The 19,464-nt window shown below is 37.1% G+C and overlaps 1 protein-coding gene across 1 annotated transcript in view; it reads left to right on the top strand.

Annotated features, from left to right (window-relative positions):
• The window catches only part of SLC39A6 (solute carrier family 39 member 6), a 39,462-nt gene extending 22,571 nt beyond the window's left edge, over positions 1-16,891 (top strand). Inside the window, exon 10 of the mRNA XM_022586998.2 lies at positions 562-16,891. Coding sequence (XP_022442706.1) covers positions 562-714 — 153 coding nt within the window. The 3' untranslated portion in view covers positions 715-16,891. The remainder of the gene's footprint in view (positions 1-561) is intronic.
• Positions 16,892-19,464: the final 2,573 nt, after the last annotated feature.

Raw genomic sequence — 19,464 nt, 5'->3', positions numbered from 1 at the left:
CCCCTTCTGATGTGTCTTTTTGAGAGGAGAGCTTCAGTAATTAGGCATTGAACTGTCTATAGACATGTAGGAAACCTAGCACAAGCCACATACTGTTGGCGAACTGTGTATACTCCAGAATGCTTAAAGGTTTCTTATTAATGGACGAAGGAGTCATCTTTTTGTCACCAAAGTCCACCTAACAATCTCAGCCAATCTTATTGCTAAAATTATATTTTATATGATGTAAGGCTTCCATATCTCTGAATTTCAGGCAAGCCACATGTTATATACAGATACAGACAGTAAGCAGGGTAATCAGTGTAGCTCTCCATTTTACAGTGGAGCAAACTGGACCAATATAAATTTTGACTTGCTGAGCAGACCATGAATAATCATTGTTAATTAAGCTGTTAGAAAATGCTGTGTGACATTATTAGCTAGAGTCAGTGTATATATGTGGTCATGTTTTAGAGAATTGACTCATAATATATCCAGCTACATATAAAGCCGTCTTGCAGATTCTTCTAAAAACTAATCTGTGGTTCTGGAAACTTAAAGGTTGCTCTTTTTTTTTTTAAGGTGCCTGAGATGCTGCACAATGATGCTAGTGACCATGGATGTAGCCGCTGGGGATACTTCTTTTTACAGAATGCTGGGATACTTTTGGGATTTGGAATTATGTTGCTTATTTCCATATTTGAACATAAAATTGTGTTTCGTATAAATTTCTAATTAGGGTATAAATGCTAGAGTAGCTTAAAGCTATAGTTTGCTGTCTATAGTTTGAGTAGGTCATAGGGAGATGAGTTAGTATGCTATGATATGTAGCATTTACGGTTAGTGGATTTTGTGATTTTTGTATTGAATATTGCCATTTGTTATGCTTATAAGGTCAGTTATGGTGGTAACATAAAGGTACGTTTAATATTTAAGTTATTCTATTTGGGGAATGTAAGCTATATGTGCAATTTACCAATATTACCGGTTTATGGTATAAACAAGAGGTTTGGCGTGACATGTTCTGTATATTTCAGAAAAAAAATGTCTTCAATGCTTTTTCTAGGACTAATTTAATATAGTAATTCCCATGCTGGATTTTAGGCCTCTGAAGAACTGCTGGTGTTTAGGAGTAAGAATACACGTGAAGCCTAAGATACCAATAAAGCTTAAACTGAATTTAAGCTAAGAAATAAGGGAAAAAAGAGAAGAAACTGTATAAATTGAGAAGGCATAGGTTTCATATTAAAAAATCACAAAACTGGTTTAAAAATAGAAGGGAAAAATTTAGATTTAAATGAAAAAAAGCAATATTGAGTATAGAGTACACTGATAAACATTTTTGTCAGAGTATTAATGTTCCCATAAAATCTCAGCACTTTTTACTAATTTAGTTGTACATTTAACTTTGTATAATAGAGACATCTAAATGTATTTAATAAACTCAAGCAAAATATATCACTTGACCAAGAAATTGGAATTTTAAAATATTTGTGTGGATGTACACCAGATGAGTATGAGCAAGTTTATGTATTGTCAAAAGACTTGGATATCCCAGGGTAACTTATGTGTCACCCAAGTTACATTACTGGATGTTCTGGTTATCTGGTTTACCACATGTCAGCATATTAGAATTTCGATATATATTAGGACACTAAAACCGTACTGGTTATAATTTGACTTCTTGGATTCAGAAAGTACTTTGGTATCTTTCAGTGCTTCAATGTTGTTGTTATGAGCAATTGTCATTTTTATATATAGTACTTTAGATGTACTAGGGTTGTATGGCATTCTCTAGATGTTGCTTTTCTACAAAATAAATTCCCTGTGTCAGCTTGATATCAGATAACAGATTTTCTTTTCTTTTTTTACCATCTTAACCATTTTTAAGCATACAGCTCAATAATTTTATGTATATTCACATTGTTATGGAGTTGATCTCCAAAACTTTTTCACCTTGCAAAACTGAAACTATACCCACTATACAACTCTTCGTTTCCTTCTCCCCACAACCCCTGGTGACCACCATTCTACTTTCTATTTCTATGAATTTGAGATATCTGATTTTCTTAAGTATAATCCAGATTATGTATACTTATCAACACATTTATATTATTGTATTGGGTGGGCTTATTCAATTTTTAAATTGTTTATCACAAAGGGCACTTCAGAAAATATTGGTCCACAGTTTATTCCAAGCTGTCCCTAACTTAAAAAAACAAAAAACAAACCCCAGAGCCTAAGTTTGAAAAGACGCACTAATGCCCTACATTCTAAAGAGAATCAAGAACAACTGGACAAGACCATATAGCCCACCTACTGAAAGACAATTGGACCAGCATTTCTATTCCCCAAACCAAGTGAAAGGAATGAGTAATGAGAATTACTTGGATTGGGGGGTGCCTGAAAAGATGAGATGAGGCATCTCCTTCTCGGGCTGAATGATTGCTTCAGAAACCCACAGATCTACCCTAATGCCACTGCTGGATCAGTGCAAGATGAAGTTCTAGAATCATTGGAAATGTTCCTCCAGGAGTTTTGGAAACACAGACTTGTACCTACTTCTTTCACACAGATTCTCAAGGTGGAAGGTGTGCTGGACCAGCCCACAAAACAGGATGATAGCAGCCTTAGTTCCCACTCCAGTTTGAACTCACTAGTGAGTATGTAGAAGATTTAAATAGTTGGTTCCCATGGCTCCCTGTGGGAGAGAATGGAGATTAGAGGAAAATGCAGGAACTGTAGAATATGAACCAAAGGCTGATCCTTTGCGGGGGAGAAACTTATCAGACTGATAGAAAATGAAAAGGCACAAATAAATAATATCTTGAATGAAAAAGGAGACATAAATAGAGATATAAGGTAGATTCAAGCAATCATTAAAACAAATTATTTGAAATTTTTACGATTTTTCTGGAAAAATAAATGTCCACTCAAGGAAAAATTGAGAATCAGTAACTGTTAAAAGAAAATGCTCACCACATCACAGTTGTCCTCAACCTCCCTCAAAATAACACCCTTTTGCTGTGAGTTTTACCAAAACTTCAAGTAACACGTTTATCCAAGTAGATTCTGGGGTAAGAAAAAAAGAATGTTCATCATGTTAATTGAGGTTAGTGTAATCTTGATACAAAACCATGCTGGGAAGGCAATCTGCCTTGTACCCTAAGTCTCCCTACACATTCATGCCAGCGACGTCAAGAATATAAGGCCCTGAACACACTTTGCCTCGATTAATTATCAGTGAACAGCCCTGAGAGATGAGGGCTGAGACAAAGAGCAGGCCTTGTATAAGAGAGGTGGATTCCCCAAGCTCAGTTTTCCTCAATGCTACACAAACAGCATGTGTGGCATCTGCCTGAGAACTTTCACTTTGCTTCTGTGAAACTTGGGGCTCAAGAGGGACTGATACAAATGCTGCTCATGCTGCTTGCTATGCTGTGAGCAGTAAAGTCCTTTGTATCCAGGAGTCCCATGTCTTATGCCCCTATCCACAAAACAGGCTAACTTCTAGCTTCTAAACTGGATAAAATGTCAAAACCTCACAGGGTTTTATAACGTATAGGGAAAGTATAGTATAGGGAGAGCAAAAGTGAATATAAGAATCTTAAATGAAACAGCAAATCAAACTCAGCAGTGTATGTTATGATCAGGTAAGTGGTCCTAGGAATACAAAGATGGCTCATCAGAAAACCCATTACTGTAATATACCATGTTAACAGATTGAAGTGGAAAAATACAATCAAATTTATTTACTATAATTCTCATTCAGGATTAAAGAAAAACATTTCTTTAGAAACAAGAAAATTATTAGAATTTGAGAAGTCTAAAAACTTGTCTCCTTGAATATTCCCATCCTGTGAAGTCAAGGATTTAAGAAAGAGTAGCAGTGGAGTGAGGAGGGGAAATGTGAAGAGAGGGAGGAACTGATGGAGACCAAAAAGAAAGAAACTCCAACTCCAAAGGTGGAGTGGAGCTTGAAACTCCTAACTTGCATGCTTACATATAAAGTATAATGAATGCTGAAGGAAGTAGCAGGCTGCCACAATTCTATAGCTATGTCATTGATAGCTAGAATGGATGTTTTCCTTTTTAAAAATTGTGGTAAAATATACATAACATAAAATTTACTATTTAAACCATTTTTAAGTATAGTTCAGTGGCTTTACATACATACAATTCACATTGTACTGGGCACCATCCATGTCTAGAACTCTTTCATCATCCCATACTGAAACTGTACCCTTTAAACAATAATTCCCCATTCTTCCCTCCTCCCTCCATTCTTACCTTCCTTCCCTGGTAACCATGGTCCTACTTTTTGTCTCTACATACTATTTGACTATTCTAGGTACAACATATAAGTGGAATCATGCAATATTGGTCCACGTGAGTCTGGTTTATTTCACTTAATATAATGTCTTCAAGGTTCATCCATGTTGAAGCATATGTCAGAAATTCTTTCCTTTTTAAGGCTGAATAATATTTCCTTGTATGTATATACCACATTTTGTTGATGCATTCATCCGTCAATGAACATTTGAGTTGTTCCATCTTTTAGCTGTTGCAGATTCGCTACTATGAACATAAGTACAAATATCTGTTTCCCTGCTTTCAATTCATGGGAGGTATACACGCAGAAGTGGAATTGCTGGATCATATGGTAATTCTATGTTTAATTTTTTGAAGAGCCGCCATACAATTTCCCACAATTTCCCAGGAATACAATTCCCTGCACAATTTCACATTCCCACTAGCACAAGGGTTCCAATTTTTCCACATCCTCACCAACATTTGTTTACTGTTTTGTTTGTTGCTTTTTGATAATAGCCATCCTTATGGGGGGGGCGGTTAAGTCATGTCTTATTGTGGTTTTGATTTGCATTTCCATAATGACTAATGATGTTGAGAATATTTTCATATGCTTGTTGGCCATTCGTATATGTTCTTTGGAGAATTTATTCAAATTCTTTGCCCATTCTTAAACTGAGTTGTTTTTTGTTGTTGAGTTGTAGTTCTTTACATATTTGGAATATTAATCCCTTATGAGATATGTAATTTACAAATATTTTCTCCCATTTTGTGAGTTGCTTTGTTACTCTGTTCATACTGTCCTTCAGTGCACAAAAAAATTTAATTAAGTCCAATTTGTCTGTTTCTTTAGTTACCTGTACCTTTGGTGTCATGTCTAAGAAATCATTGCCACATCCAATATCATGAAGATTTTCCCCTATGTTTTCTTCTAAGAGCCTTGTGGTTTTAGCTCTTTGATCCATTTTGAGTTAATTTTTCCATATGGTATTACATAAGGGTCCAACTTCATTCTTTTGCATGTGGATCCAGTTTTCCCAGCACCATTTGTTGTTATCCTTTCCTCCACTGAATAGTCTTGGCACCCTTGTTGGAAGTTATTTAACCGTATTTGCAAGGGTTTATTTCTGGGCTCTCTATTCTATTCCATTGGTCTATGTATCTGTTCTAAGGCCAGTGTCACACTATTGATTACTATAGCTTTCTGACCATATATTTGAGTATTCTACTGAAGTTTCTATTCTGTCTTGATTACTGTAGCTTTATAATAATCCTTGAAATCAGTAAATCTTGAAATTATGACTTCTTCAAGTTTGCTTACTTTTCTTCAAAAATGTTTAAGCTATACTATTTCCTTCCTTTCCTATGTAAATTTTAGAGTCAGTATTTCAATCTCCAAAAGTATTGTGCTTGGATTTTTACTGGAATTAGGTTAAAAATATAGATAAATTTGGGAAGAATTGACAGCTTAGCAATATTTATTCTTTGGATCAATGAACAACAATATATCTGCCCATTTATTTAGTTCTTTACAATTTTCTTTCATTGGTGTATAATGTTCAGCATGCAAATTCTGCACACATTTTGTTGGAATTATACTTAAGTATTTCGTGGTTTTGGTGCCATTATAAGTCATTCTTGTTTCAATTTCAACTTCTAATTTCTTTTTTAGTATGTAGAAATGCAATTGATTTCTGTGTGTTAACCTTATACCCTACAACCTTGCTAAACTCATTTATTCTAGGAGATTTTTGTAGATAGTTTGGGATTTTCTATGTAGTATTGTCTTCTATGCCTTTTATTTCTTTTCCTTTTATTATTACACTGGCTAAGACTTTCTGTATGATGTTGAATAGGAATGTTGAAAGTGGACATCTTTGCTTTGTTCTGATCTTAGTAGGAGAGGCAGTCAGTTTTTCACCATTAGGTAGTGTTAGCTGTAAGTTTTTTGTAGATCCCTTTTATCAGCTTGAGGAAATTCTCTTCCACTCATAGTTTGCTGAGAATTTTTATCATGAATGAATGTTGAATTTTGTCAAATGCTTTCTTGATATCAATTAATATGATCTGTATGGTTCTAATATGATAGACTACATAAATTAATTTTCAAATGATGAACTAACCTTGCCTTCCGAGGATAACTCTCATTGTACATGATATGTTATCCTTTTTGTATATTGCTGGATCCAGTGTACAAATGTTGAGTATTTTTGTTTCTGTTATGTTCATGATGGATATTGGTCTGAAGCTTTTTGCACTGCCATTATCTGATGTTAGTGTCAGGATAATGCTGACTGCATAAAATGAATAGGGAAATGTTTCCTCCTTTTTTATTTTCTGGAAATGATTGTGTATAGAATTGGTATTATTTCTTCCTTAAATTTTTGTTAGAACTCACCACTGAAACAATCTGGACCTAGAGTTTTCTTTCAAGGTTTTTAATCTATCTATTCAATTCCTTTAATAGATATAGGAATATTCAGGTCATCTATTTAATCTTGAATGGATTTTGGTAATTTATTTATGGCTTTCAAGAAATTGGTCCATTTTATCTAAGTTGCCATATTTATAGGTATAAAGTTGTTTATAGTATTCATTTATCCTCTTAACAACAACAGTAGGTCTGTAATTATATCATTCCTACTATTGGTAATGTGTGTCTTCTTTTTTCTTGATCAGTCAGACTACAGGTTTGTCAATCTTAGTGATTTTCTCAAAAAATAAACTTTTAGTTTCATTGATTTTCTCTATTGTTTATCTGTTTACAATTGCATTAATTTCTATACTTCATTATTTCCTTCATTCTCCTTGTTTCCGGTTTATTTTGTTTCTTGTTTCCTAACTTATTAAAGTGGAAGCTTAGATCATTGATTTGAAATCTTTCTTCTTTTCTAATATAAACATTTAATGCTATAAATTTCCCTCTAGATATTGCTTTAACTGCATCCTACAAATTTTGATACATTGCATTTTTCATTTTTCTTCAGTTAAAAATAAAAAGATAAAAGAATACCATACTGACATAAAGTTGGCAACTTAGATCAAATGGATCAATTCCTCAAAAACCACAAATTACCAAAACTCACCCAAGATAAATAAGCAACCTAAATAGTATTGTAACGATTAAAGAAATTGAATTTGTAGTTAAAACCTTCTGAAAAAGAGATTTACAGGCTGAGATGGTTTCATTGGTGAATTCTACCAAATATATAAAGAAGAAAAATACCAAAAGTAAATGATGTCTCTTAGAAAATAGGAGGGAACACTTCCCAACTTATTTTATGAGACCAACATTACTGATTTCAAACAGACATGTCAGGGAATTCCCTAGTGGTCCAGTGGTTAGGACGCAGCGCTTTCAGTGCTGTGGGCCCAGGTTCAATCCCTGGTTGGGGAACTACCATCCCACAAACTATGTGGTGCAGCCAAAGTAAAAAAAAATTTTAAAAATCAGGTCAGTACAAGAAAACTATAAGAAAAATCACATGATCATATCAATTGATGCAGAAAAAGTATTTGACACATATTAGCCATTTATGATTAAGAAAAAACAATTCAGCAGACTATGCCTTACATTATACTTACTGGTGAAAGACCAAATGCTTTCCCCTAAAATCAGATATAAAGCAAGGATTTCCACTCTTACTACTCATTTTCAACAGCTTACTGGAAATCCTAGCCAGTACAATAAGGGGAGAAAACTTAATTAAAATGCATAAAGATTGGAAAAGAAAATATAAAATTGTTCCTAATCACATATGACATGATTGTCTACATATAAAATCCCAAGAAATCTACAAAAAAAAAAAAACCTTCCTAGCACTAATAAGTGATTTTAGCAAGGTTACAGTGTGTGTCAACAACACAAGTCAATCGTGATTCTATTTTTTGGCAGTGGACAATTGGAAACTGAAATTTTCAAATAAAATTCTGTTTATAACTCCTGCCAAAATGCAACCTTTAGGTATAAATCTAACAAAACATGTACAGAATTTTTATGCTGAAAGCTACAAAACGCTGATAGAAATGAAGGAAGGAAGGAAGGAAGAGAGGAAGGGAGGGAGGGAGAGAGGGAGGAAGGAAAGCTAAATGAGAGCCATATCATGTTCATGGATTGGAAAGCTCAATATAGTAAATATGTCCATTTCAATCAAAATCCCAGCAGGATCATTTTATTTTATTTTATTTAAACAGGTGCCCACCTGACTTTCTCTTCCTTGCCAGACTTTATCTTTATTTTTTTACATCTTTATTGGAGTATAATTTCTTTACAATGGTGTGTTAGTTTCTGCTTCATAACAAAGTGAATCAGTTATACATATACATATGTTCCCATATCTCTTCCCTCTTGCGCCTCCCTCCCTCCCACCCTCCCTATCCCACCCCTCTAGGTGGTCACAAAGCACCGAGCTATCTCCCTGTGCTATGCGGCTGCTTCCCACTAGCTATTTATTTTACAATTGGTAGTGTATATATGTCCATGCCACTCTCTCACTTTGTCACAGCTTACCCTTCCCCCTCCCCATATCCTCAAGTCCATTCTCTAGTAGGTCTGTGTCTTTATTCCCATCTTAACCCTAGGTTCTTCATGATATTTTTTGGTTTTTTTCTTAGATTCCGTATATAAGTGTTAGCCTACAGTATTTGTCTTTCTGACTTACTTCACTCTGTATGACAGACTCTAGGTCCATCCACCTCACTACAAATAACTCAATTTCGTTTCTTTTTACGGCTGAGTAATATTCCATTGTATATATGTGCCACATCTTCTTTATCCATTCATCCAATGATGGGCACTTAGGTTGCTTCCATTTCCTGGCTATTGTAAATAGAGCTGCAGTGAACATTTTGGTACATGACTCTTTTTGAATTATGGTTTTCTCAGTGTATAAGCCCAGCAGTAGGATTGCTGGGTCATATGGTAGTTCTATTTGTAGTTTTTTAAGGAACCTCCATACTGTTCTCCATAGTGGCTGTACCAATTCACATTCCCACCAGCAGTGCAAGAGTGTTCCCTTTTCTCCACACCCTCTCCAGCATTTATTGTTTCTAGATTTTTTGATGATGGCCATTCTGACTGGTGTGAGATGATATCTCATTGTAGTTTTGTTTTGCATTTCTCTAATGATTAACGACGTTAAGCATTCTTTCATGTGTTTGCTGGCAATCTGTATATCTTCTTTGGAGAAATGTCTAGTTAGGTCTTCTGCCCATTTTTGGATTGGGTTGTTTGTTTTTTTGTTATTGAGCTGCATGAGCTGCTTGTAAATTTTGGAGATTAATCCTTTGTCCGTTGACTCCTTTGCAAATATTTTCTCCCATTCTGAGGATTGTCTTTTGGTCTTGTTTATGGTTTCCTTTGCTGTGCAAAAGCTTTGAAGTTTCATTACGTCCCATTTGTTTATTTTTGTTTTTATTTCCATTCCTCTAGGAGGTGGGTCAAAAAGGATCTTGCTGTGATTTATGTCATAGAGTGTTCTGCCTATGTTTTCCTCTAAGAGTTTGATAGTTTCTGGCCTTACATTTAGGTCTTTAATCCATTTTGAGCTTATTTTTGTGTATGGTGTCAGGGAGTGTTCTAATCTCATACTTTTACATGTACCTGTCCAGTTTTCCCAGCACCACTTATTAAAGAAACTGCCCTTTCTCCACTGTACATTCCTGCCTCCTTTATCAAAGATAAGGTGACCATATGTGCGTGGGTTTATCTCTGGGCTTTCTATCTTGTTCCATTGATCTATATTTCTGTTTTTGTGCCAGTACCATGCTGTCTTGATTACTGTAGATTTGTAGTACAGTCTGAAGTCAGGGAGCCTGATTCCTCCAGCTCTATTTTTCGTTCTCAAGATTGCTTTGGCTATCTGGGGTCTTTTGTGTTTCCATACAAATTGTGCAATTTTTTGTTCTAGTTCTGTGAAAAATGCCAGTGGTAGTTTGATAGGGATTGCATTGAATCTGTAGATTGCTTTGGGTAGTAGAGTCATTTTCACAATGTTGATTCTTCCAATCCAAGAACATGCTATATCTCTCCATCTATTTGTATCATCTTTAATTTTTTTCATCAGTGTCTTATAATTTTCTGCATACAGGTGTTTTGTCTCCTTAGGTAGGTTTATTCCTAGATATTTTATTCTTTTTGTTGCAGTGGTAAATGGGAGTGTTTTCTTAATTTCACTTTCAGGTTTTTCATCAATAGTGTATAGGAATGCCAGAGATTTCTGTGCATTAATTTTGCATCCTGCTACTTTACCAAATTCATTGATTAGCTCTAATAGTTTTCTGGTAGCATCTTTAGGATTCTCTGTGTATAGTATCATGTCATCTGCAAACAGCTTTACTTCTTCTTTTCCGATTTGGATTCCTTTTATTTCCTTTTCTTCTCTGATTGCTGTGGCTAAAACTTCCAAAACTATGTTGAATAAGAGTGGTGAGAGTGGGCAACCTTGTCTTGTTCCCGATCTTAGTGGAAATGCTTTCAGTCTTTCACCATTGAGGACAATGTTGGCTGTGGGTTTGTCATATATGGCCTTTATTATGTTGAGGAAAGTTCCCTCTCTGCCTACTTTCTGCAGGGTTTTTATCATAAATGGGTGTTGAATTTTGTCGAAAGCTTTCTCTCCATCTATTGAGATGATCATATGGTTTTTCTCCTTCAATTTGTTAATATGGTGTATCACGTTGATTGATTTGCGTATATGGAAGATTCCTTGCATTCCTGGAATAAACTCCACTTGATAATGGTGTATGATCCTTTTAATGTGCTGTTGGATTCTGTTTGCTAGTATTTTGTTGAGGATTTTTGCATCTATGTTCATCAGTAATATTGGCCTGTAGTTTTCTTTCTTTGTGACATCCTTGTCTGGTTTTGGTATCAGGGTGATGGTGGCCTCATAGAATGAGTTTGGGAGTGTTCCTCCCTCTGCTATATTTTGGAAGAGTTTGAGAAGGATAGGTGTTAGCTCTTCTCTAAATGTTTGATAGAATTCGCCTGTGAAGCCATCTGGTCCTGGGCTTTTGTTTGTTGGAAGATTTTTAATCATAATTTCAATTTCAGTGCTTGTGATTGGTCTGTTCATATTTTCTATTTCTTCCTGATTCAGTCTTGGCAGGTTGTGCATTTGTAAGAATTTCTTCCAGGTTGTCCATTTTATTGTCATAGAGTTGCTTGTAGTAATCTGTCATGATCTTTTGTATTTCTGCAGCGTCAGTTGTTACTTCTCCTTTTTCGTTTCTAATTCTATTGATTTGAGTCTTCTCCCTTTTTTTCTTGATGAGTCTGGCTAATGGTTTATTAATTATGTTGATCTTCTCAAAGAACCAGCTTTTAGTTTTATTAATCTTTGCTGTCGTTTCCTTCATTTCTTTTTCATTTATTTCTGATCTGATCTTTATGATTTCTTTCCTTCTCCTAACGTTGGGGTGTTTTTGTTCTTCTTTCTCTAATTGCTTTAGGTGCCAGGTTAGGTTGTTTATTCAAGATGTTTCCTGTTTCTTAAGGTAGGATTGTATTGCTATAAACTTCCCTCTTAGAACTGCTTTTGCTGCATCCCATAGGTTTTGGGTCGTCGTGTCTCCATTGTCATTTGTTTCTAAGTATTTTTTGATTTCCTCTTTGATTTCTTCAGTGATCACTTCGTTATTAAATAGTGTATTATTTAGTCTCCATGTGTTTGTATTTTTTACAGATCTTTTCCTGTAATTGATATCTAGTCTCAAAGCGTTGTGGTCGGAAAAGATACTTGATACGATTTCAATTTTCTTAAATTTACCAAGGCTTGATTTGTGACCCAAGATATGATCTATCCTGGAGAATGTTCCGTGAGCACTTGAGAAAAATGTGTATTCTGTTGTTTTTGGATGGAACGTCCTATAAATATCAATTAAGTCCATCTTGTTTAATATATCATTTAAAGCTTGTGTTTCCTTATTTTTTTTCATTTTGGATGATCTGTCCATTGGTGAAAGTGGGGTGTTAAAATGGGGTGTTAATTAGGGTGTTACCCTAATTAAAACTTACATTTACACAAAAACTTGTGTAACAGTTCTATACGTAATTGCCAGAAACTGGAAACTACCCAAATCTCCTCAACAGTTGGATACATCATACTCTGGTGTATTTGCTCAATACAATACTATTCAGTATTAAAAGGAATGGACAACTGATACATATAGCGACTTCCATCAATATCAAAGGCATTGCGCTTAGTGGAAAAAGAGATACAAGAGGTTACATATTAGATGTTTCCATTTATACGACATTCTGGAGGAGATAATATGAAAGGGAGGGACTTCCCTTGTGGCACAATGGTTAAGAATCGGCCTGCCAATGTAGGGGACATGGATTCGAGCCCTGGTCTGGGAAGACCCCACATGCCATGGAGCAACTAAGCCCGTGAGTCACAACTACTGAGCCTGTGCTCTAGAGCCCACACGCCACAAGTACTGAGCCTGTGTGCCACAACTACTGAAGCCCATGCGCCTAGAGCCCGTGCTCCACAACAAGAGAAGCCACCTCAATGAGAAGCCCACGCACCGCAACGAGGAGTAGCCCCCGCTTGCTGCAACTAGAGAAACCCCGCACGCAACAACAAAGACCAAACACAGCCAAAAAAAAAAACAAAAACAGAGGGAGAACAGGCCAGTAGTTTCCCAGGGTTCGTGTTGTGGGGAGGGTGTGACCATAAAGTTAACACGCAGAGTTTTTTTTGAGGAGATGGAACCAGTCTGTAACCTGATTCTGATGATGATTACCCAAGTCTATGCATGTAACAAAAGTTATAGAACTCTACTGAAAATTTAAAAAGTAATTTTCCGGTAAAACTTCTGTTGATTTAGTTATACAGTGAATAATATCAAGTTATTTATTTATACAAGAGTGTGGATGTGTGCTTATAGATTTTGGAAGTATATACAGTAAAGTGGGAGAGTTTAGTATTCTTTTTTTTTTTTTTTTTTGGCCACGCAGGGAACTCCCATTTAGTATTCTTTATAAATTTTCTCTAATTTTATTTTCTTTACCATGCCTTATTTTTGGGGTAAAATATACATCTCATAAATGGTACTGTTCAACCATTTTTAAGTGGACAGTTCACTGACATTAAATACATTTATATTGTTGTGAAAGCATCATCACCACCCATCTCCAAAACCTTTTCAGCATCCTATTCTGGGGAACTCTGTATCCATTAAAGAATAATTCCCTATTCTCCCTACCCTCAGCCCTTGGAAACCATGGTCCTACTTTCTGTTTCCATGTATTTAACTATTATAGGTACACCATATAAATGGAATCATACAGTATCTGTCCTTTTGAGTCTGGCTTATTTTACTTAGTATAATGTTTTAAGATTCATCCATGTTGTAGCATGTGTCAGAATGCCCTTCCTTTTTAAGGCTGAATAATGTCCACTATATCTATGTACCATACTTTATTTATCCTTTCATCCAGTGATGTAGGATTGCTTCCACATTTTGGCTATTGTGAACAATGCTGCTATGAACATAGGTGCACAAACATTGATATCTGTTTGAGTCTCTGCTTCCATTCTTTGGGGTATATGCCCAGAAGTGGAATTGCTGAATCATAATTATATGTTTAATATTTTGAGGACCTGCCATACCGTTTTCCACAGCAAACCATACAATTTTAAACTTCCAATGCCATGTTTCTTTGTGTGGTTTTTTTTTTATTATTTTTTTTTAGAGGAAAAGTAAATCTAAGGGTCCTTTTTTTAAAACTTTTATATTGGAGTATAGTTGATTTACAATATTGCGTTAGTTTCAGGTGTACAGCAAAGGGATTCAGTTACATAAACATATATCTATTCTTTTTTCAGATTCTTTTCCCATTTAGGTTATTACAGAATATTGAGTAGAGTTCCCTGTGCTATACAATAGAACGGCCATGTTTTTATTTTAAGCCAAGAATAAGTATATTTGCATTGGGGCAAGAATTATATAATTAAATTATTTTTAAGTTTAAGTGTAAAATTCTATGATTCTTTTACAACTAATGGTAAGATTTGCGAACTGATTTACAAAATTAACCATCATTTGTAAAGTTGTTTATGGGAGAAAATGCCTTCATAGATTCCTTGTGTTGGCCTAGAAAGTTTTTTTATACTTGGGGATGCCAAGTATAAATATCTAGACTGTATTTAAATCAGTGCAGTAAACCTGATTTAATGGAACCAGTCTGCCGCCTTGTGGAATTTTAATGCAACTTCCAATTTTACAAATTGAGAGGATGGCTGTAATTTAGAAGTGATGCCACTTGTGTTCAACCATTAGGTTTTTTTCCAGCGTCAATTTAAAGAACCAGTTTTATTTAACATATCTATGCAAGATCTATATGAGGATAACTTAAAAGTGTTGCTAATGGACACAAGTATTTGAATAAATGTAAAGGTATTTTATGTTCTTGTCTAGGAGGAATACACAAAACACATGCATTGAGTGGTCATGGAAAAAGATTCAAATCGCTTTTCACCATATAAAAGATTGCATATTGCAAAATATTGTATTTGTCCTTTTTTATTGTATGGAGTTACCATTACAAAATAAGCTCTTAGACTTCCCTGGGGGCGCAATGGTTAAGAATCCGTCTGCCAATGCAGGGGACACGGGTTCGAGCCCTGGTCTGGGAAGATCCCACGTGCCGCGGAGCAACTAAGCCCGTGCGCCACAACTACTGAGCCTGAGCTGTATAGCCCAGGAGCCACAACTACTGAAGCCCGCGCGCCTAGAGCCCGTGCTCCGCAACAAGAGAAGCCACCGCAATGAAAAGCCTGCGCACCGCAACGAAGAGTAGCCCCTGCTCGCCGCAACTAGAGAAAGCCCGCACACAGCAACAAAGACAGAACGCAGCCAAAAATAAATAAATAAAAATTTAAAAAATAAATAAATAAGCTCTTTACTTCCACTTTATCTTAGCTGAAAGCATTTAGCAAATGGGAAGGAGTTATGAAGTAAGAATAATAGCATTTATTAAAGTCTGTTGTAGGCCTGAGCATAATTCTCTCAATCCTCATAACAGCCCTGCAATATAGACCTGATTAGTTACATATTGCAGATGAGGGAAATGAAGCTCCGTAAAATTCACTGGTGTGACAAAAGTCTCAGCACCACTTCATGCCACAGAAAGGGCTTAAAGTCCTGTCAGTTTCCAAAGCTGAAACACTGGGGAGTTCCCATTGGGCACCCCACCTTAAAAGGGATTTCCCAATCTGTTGTCTGATGTCCTTTTTCTCCATATCCTTTGAAACACATGATTCCACATTAGAGATGTGGCTCATATCCCGAGCTCTGCGGGGCTGGCTCATTGTGGATTATTTTCCCCAGTTCACAGGAAAGTATATGGTGCTGAACAGGGAGGCGTGATGTAGCAGGGCAGCTGCCTGCCAAACAGGCTGAGCTTGCTGGGCTGCACCATAAAATGCCAGGCTTTGAACAAAGGGGAACCATCCTAGTACTCCAGGACTTGGCTAGAACATACTCTAATAGTTTTAGAGAAACATTGCCAAATGGGCATGTTCATAGATGTCAGGCTAACATAGTTATGGATCAGAAAACCATATAGTCAACAAATACTTACTGAGTTCCTACTATGACTGTTCTATGTAATATTTTGTTAAGTATCAGAACAGACAAAAATCCCTGCCCTAATAGAGCTTTCATTCTAGTAAGAATAGGCAGACAATAAGATAAATAGGTAAATTATGGCATGCATTGGAAAGTGATATTTTTTAAAAAAGGATTACAGAAATCAGATGTTTCTCCTGAAAAGAAAAGGCCAAAGGAAAATGTTGCTAAATCTTGCTAGTCAACATAACAAAATTGCTAGTCAATTCTCATCCTCACGTTGGTCAATTAGCAGCATTTGACATAGTTGATCATTCCCTTCTTCAAATGCATTCTGGGTTCCAGGATTCCACACTGCTGCTTTCCTCCTATCTCAGTGGCTAATATCCTTTGGCTGTTTTTAGGTTATTTCTTCTCATTTCCCCAACCTCTAAACATAGTAGTGCCCTGAGACCTTCTCTGTCAGTCTGCACTCCCTTGCTTGGTGATCTCATCCAGTCCCATGATTTAAATACTGTATATTGCCAAACTCCAAAATTATAACTACAGCCTAGACCCCTCCTCTGAATTGAAAGCTATTCAATTGCTTACCCAATGTCTCCACTTGTAATTACAAATTTAATATGAATTTCTGTTCTTTCCTCCTAAGAAACCTGCCCTCCCCACTGTCTTCCCACAGTTAATGGCAACTGTCAGCCTTCCAGTTTCAGCTTGGGCTGCAAACCCTAATGTCTTCCTTGACTTTCCTCTTTCACCCCTGTCTTCTTACCAGTAAATTTGGCCTGTTGTACTTGCCAAATATATCCAGAATGTGCCAGCTTCTCACCTTCGATATTTCCAGCCTAGTTCAAATTATCATCATCTCTCACTGCATTATCACAAGTACGGTTTTCCTCTGCTTTTCAAAAAGTTCAAGTTTTGCCACTTCACTTCTTGGAAAAACCTACATTAGTGCCTATTTTCTCTAACTGATAAAAGTCCAAAGAGGATTTTCGCTTTCATAAAAAAAAAAAAACGAAAATAGCGTTCAAGTTTGTTTTGCAGCTAGCTGGTTATAGAGGCTGCACCCGAAGCTCGGAGAATGACACAGCCAAGCTCCTTCCCCTGGAAATACACTCAGCATCTCAGCATCAAGCCGCCAGAGCTTTGCACTGTGTCTGTGAGTATCTGCACTTTATCTCGATTTATTTTGTTCATCTGTTAGCAAGATGTGTCCTAAGGCAATTGCTTTTTCGCCTTCCGCCATTTCGGCTAAGAAAAAGTTTCATAGGATCGCTCTGCTTTCGGAGACCAGGGAAAACCTGTACCTGGTCTCCCTCCTAACACCTTCGTCCCCGCTCCCTCAATCTTTTCTTAGAATGGCAGCTAGAGTGTTTGCTTTTTTAATTAAAATGTAAATAAGATCATGTCCTTTTTCTGTTCGACGCTTCTCAACAACTTTCCATCTCAGAGTAAAAGCCAAGCCCAAGTCCTCGCAGTGGTCCATAAGGCTCTATATGATCATTCTTCCCTCCCTGGCCCTGTCTTACTCTCTGTCTCCTATTTCTCTCCTCTCTGATCACCCCACTCCAGCCACATGAGTTCTCCTTGCTGTTTCTTGAGCCACAACAGACACACTCCTGTCTTAGGACCTTTGCATTTGCTCTTCCCTCTGCTCGGTTCACCCTGAAATAACCGCTTGACTCAGGCTTCCCCTCCTTCAGATTCTAAAGTGTCATCTCAGTGAGGCTTTCCCTGGCTAACCAATTTAAAACTTCCAAGTCACATCACCTCCCCGCCTCCCGACCTTTACTTTTCCCGATGGCACTTAACCTAACACCATATAACATTTACATACATGATTCATTCTTCACCTCTCTGGAAGTTCTATGAGGGGCAGGGATTTTTGTCCCCTTTATTCATTGCTGTATCCCTAGGGCCTGGCTCATATTAGGTGTTCAGCATGTCAACATCCACCAGCCAGACCACCAGTCACACACCCACTGGTGAACAGTTGGGTTGCTGGCTTGTTGCAATGAGGGAGAACGCACACCAAAGGGAACCATGGAGTGACTCAGCAGATGTTAGCACTGACTTAGGGCAGTAAGGCTTGTGTATATTAGGAGATTTGCAGGGAGGTTTCAAGGAAGTGGGACTTTGCTCTGGATTGGATGCTGTCAGGAAACAGTAATAATTCCCTGGTTGGGTATCTTAATGAATTTTCTGGATAGAGGGAAGAGTGCAAGGCTAAAAACTGTCGGTAAAGCAGCAGCAGTTACATTAGCGGGGAGAGGGGGATGTTCAGTATTCTTGTGGTTTACACAGTGACCTCGTTTTTTATCTCTGCTTAGATAAGATTTATGAAGTGGTCTTGTTTTTGCTTTGTTTTACCCTACTTTATCAAGGTCATAGAGTGGTCTTGATTGATGTAGGTGTTCTGTGAAATTGTTTATGTCCACTAGGGAAAATACATGTCTATCTGTGAATGCCAGGCTAGAGGCTAATGCCACTTAGACCTGCCTAATAGGACCAGGCTAGTTCCCAAGGTCAGTGGTTGCTTTTCTCTTGTTCAAGTATATATTTTTTAATGATTTAATGAATGAATATAATGGTGGTCTTCATATACCTGAAGGGCTGTCCCATGAAATAGGCTCATTTTATAAGAATTCAGAGGGTAGAGTTGGGACAATGGGGAAAGTCACAGAGTAAGCAAGCTTCCACTCACTGTAAAAGCTTTAACAAAATGAGCCCCTCAACAGGAAGATGAATTCCAATGATTTGACTGCTCAGTGGTGACTGGAGAGTTAATGGATTGGGATATTATAGACGTGACTAAGGCCCTGAATGGAAGGCTGGACTAATAGCCTCAGATTTTTGTGCAGTTCTGTGAAGATCTTCCCAAACCTGCTTGGCCTTCCAGCATTCTTCTTATGGAGTTCCCAGTAAGAATCAGACACTGGCTCCACTAAGATGAAGAAAAGCTGTCTAGGGCCTTTTAGGATTTCACAGTCTAGAAGTGGAGACAGACATGGAAGCAAACATCTGCAGTGTAGTTCTTAAGGGCAGTTCTGAAAAATAGTTCTCACTGGAGGCAATTTCACCCCCCATGGGACACCTGGTAATGTCTGGAGACATTTCCGATTGTCACCAAGGTGGGGGGGGTGGAGCGGTACTACTTACATCTAGTTGGTAGAGGCCATGGATGTTGCCAAGCATCCTACAGTGCACAGGTCAGCCCCACATCAAAGGATCTGTCGTTCATCTCAGAATGTCAACAGTGCCAGTGTTGAGAAACCCTGTTCTAGAGGGAGGGGGAAAAAGTGAAAGATACATAGAGGGAGGAATGGGTCATGCTAGCTCTAGGGAACATAAGGAAAGGTTTTACAGAGGAGGTCATAACTGAGCTGGGTTTTGAAGATGGGATAGGAATTCCCTGGTTAAAAAAAAAGTGCCTAATTATTTTAGAGAAACAATCTGAAATATTTATTGATAAATGATATGACGTCTGGGAATTCCCTGGCAGTCCAGTGGTTAGGACTCCATGCTTTCACTGCTGAGGGCCTGGGTTCAATCCCTGGTTGGGGAACTAAGATCCTGCAAGCAGCTTGGCAAAAA

The sequence above is a fragment of the Delphinapterus leucas genome, chromosome 14 (assembly GCF_059928025.1).
Source record: "Delphinapterus leucas isolate spDelLeu-1000000601 "Yukka" chromosome 14, BTC_Dleu_Yukka2, whole genome shotgun sequence".
Lineage (NCBI taxonomy): Eukaryota > Metazoa > Chordata > Mammalia > Artiodactyla > Monodontidae > Delphinapterus > Delphinapterus leucas.
The sequence above is the reverse complement of the archived record's forward strand: the minus strand, read 5'-3'. Positions and strand labels throughout refer to the sequence as shown.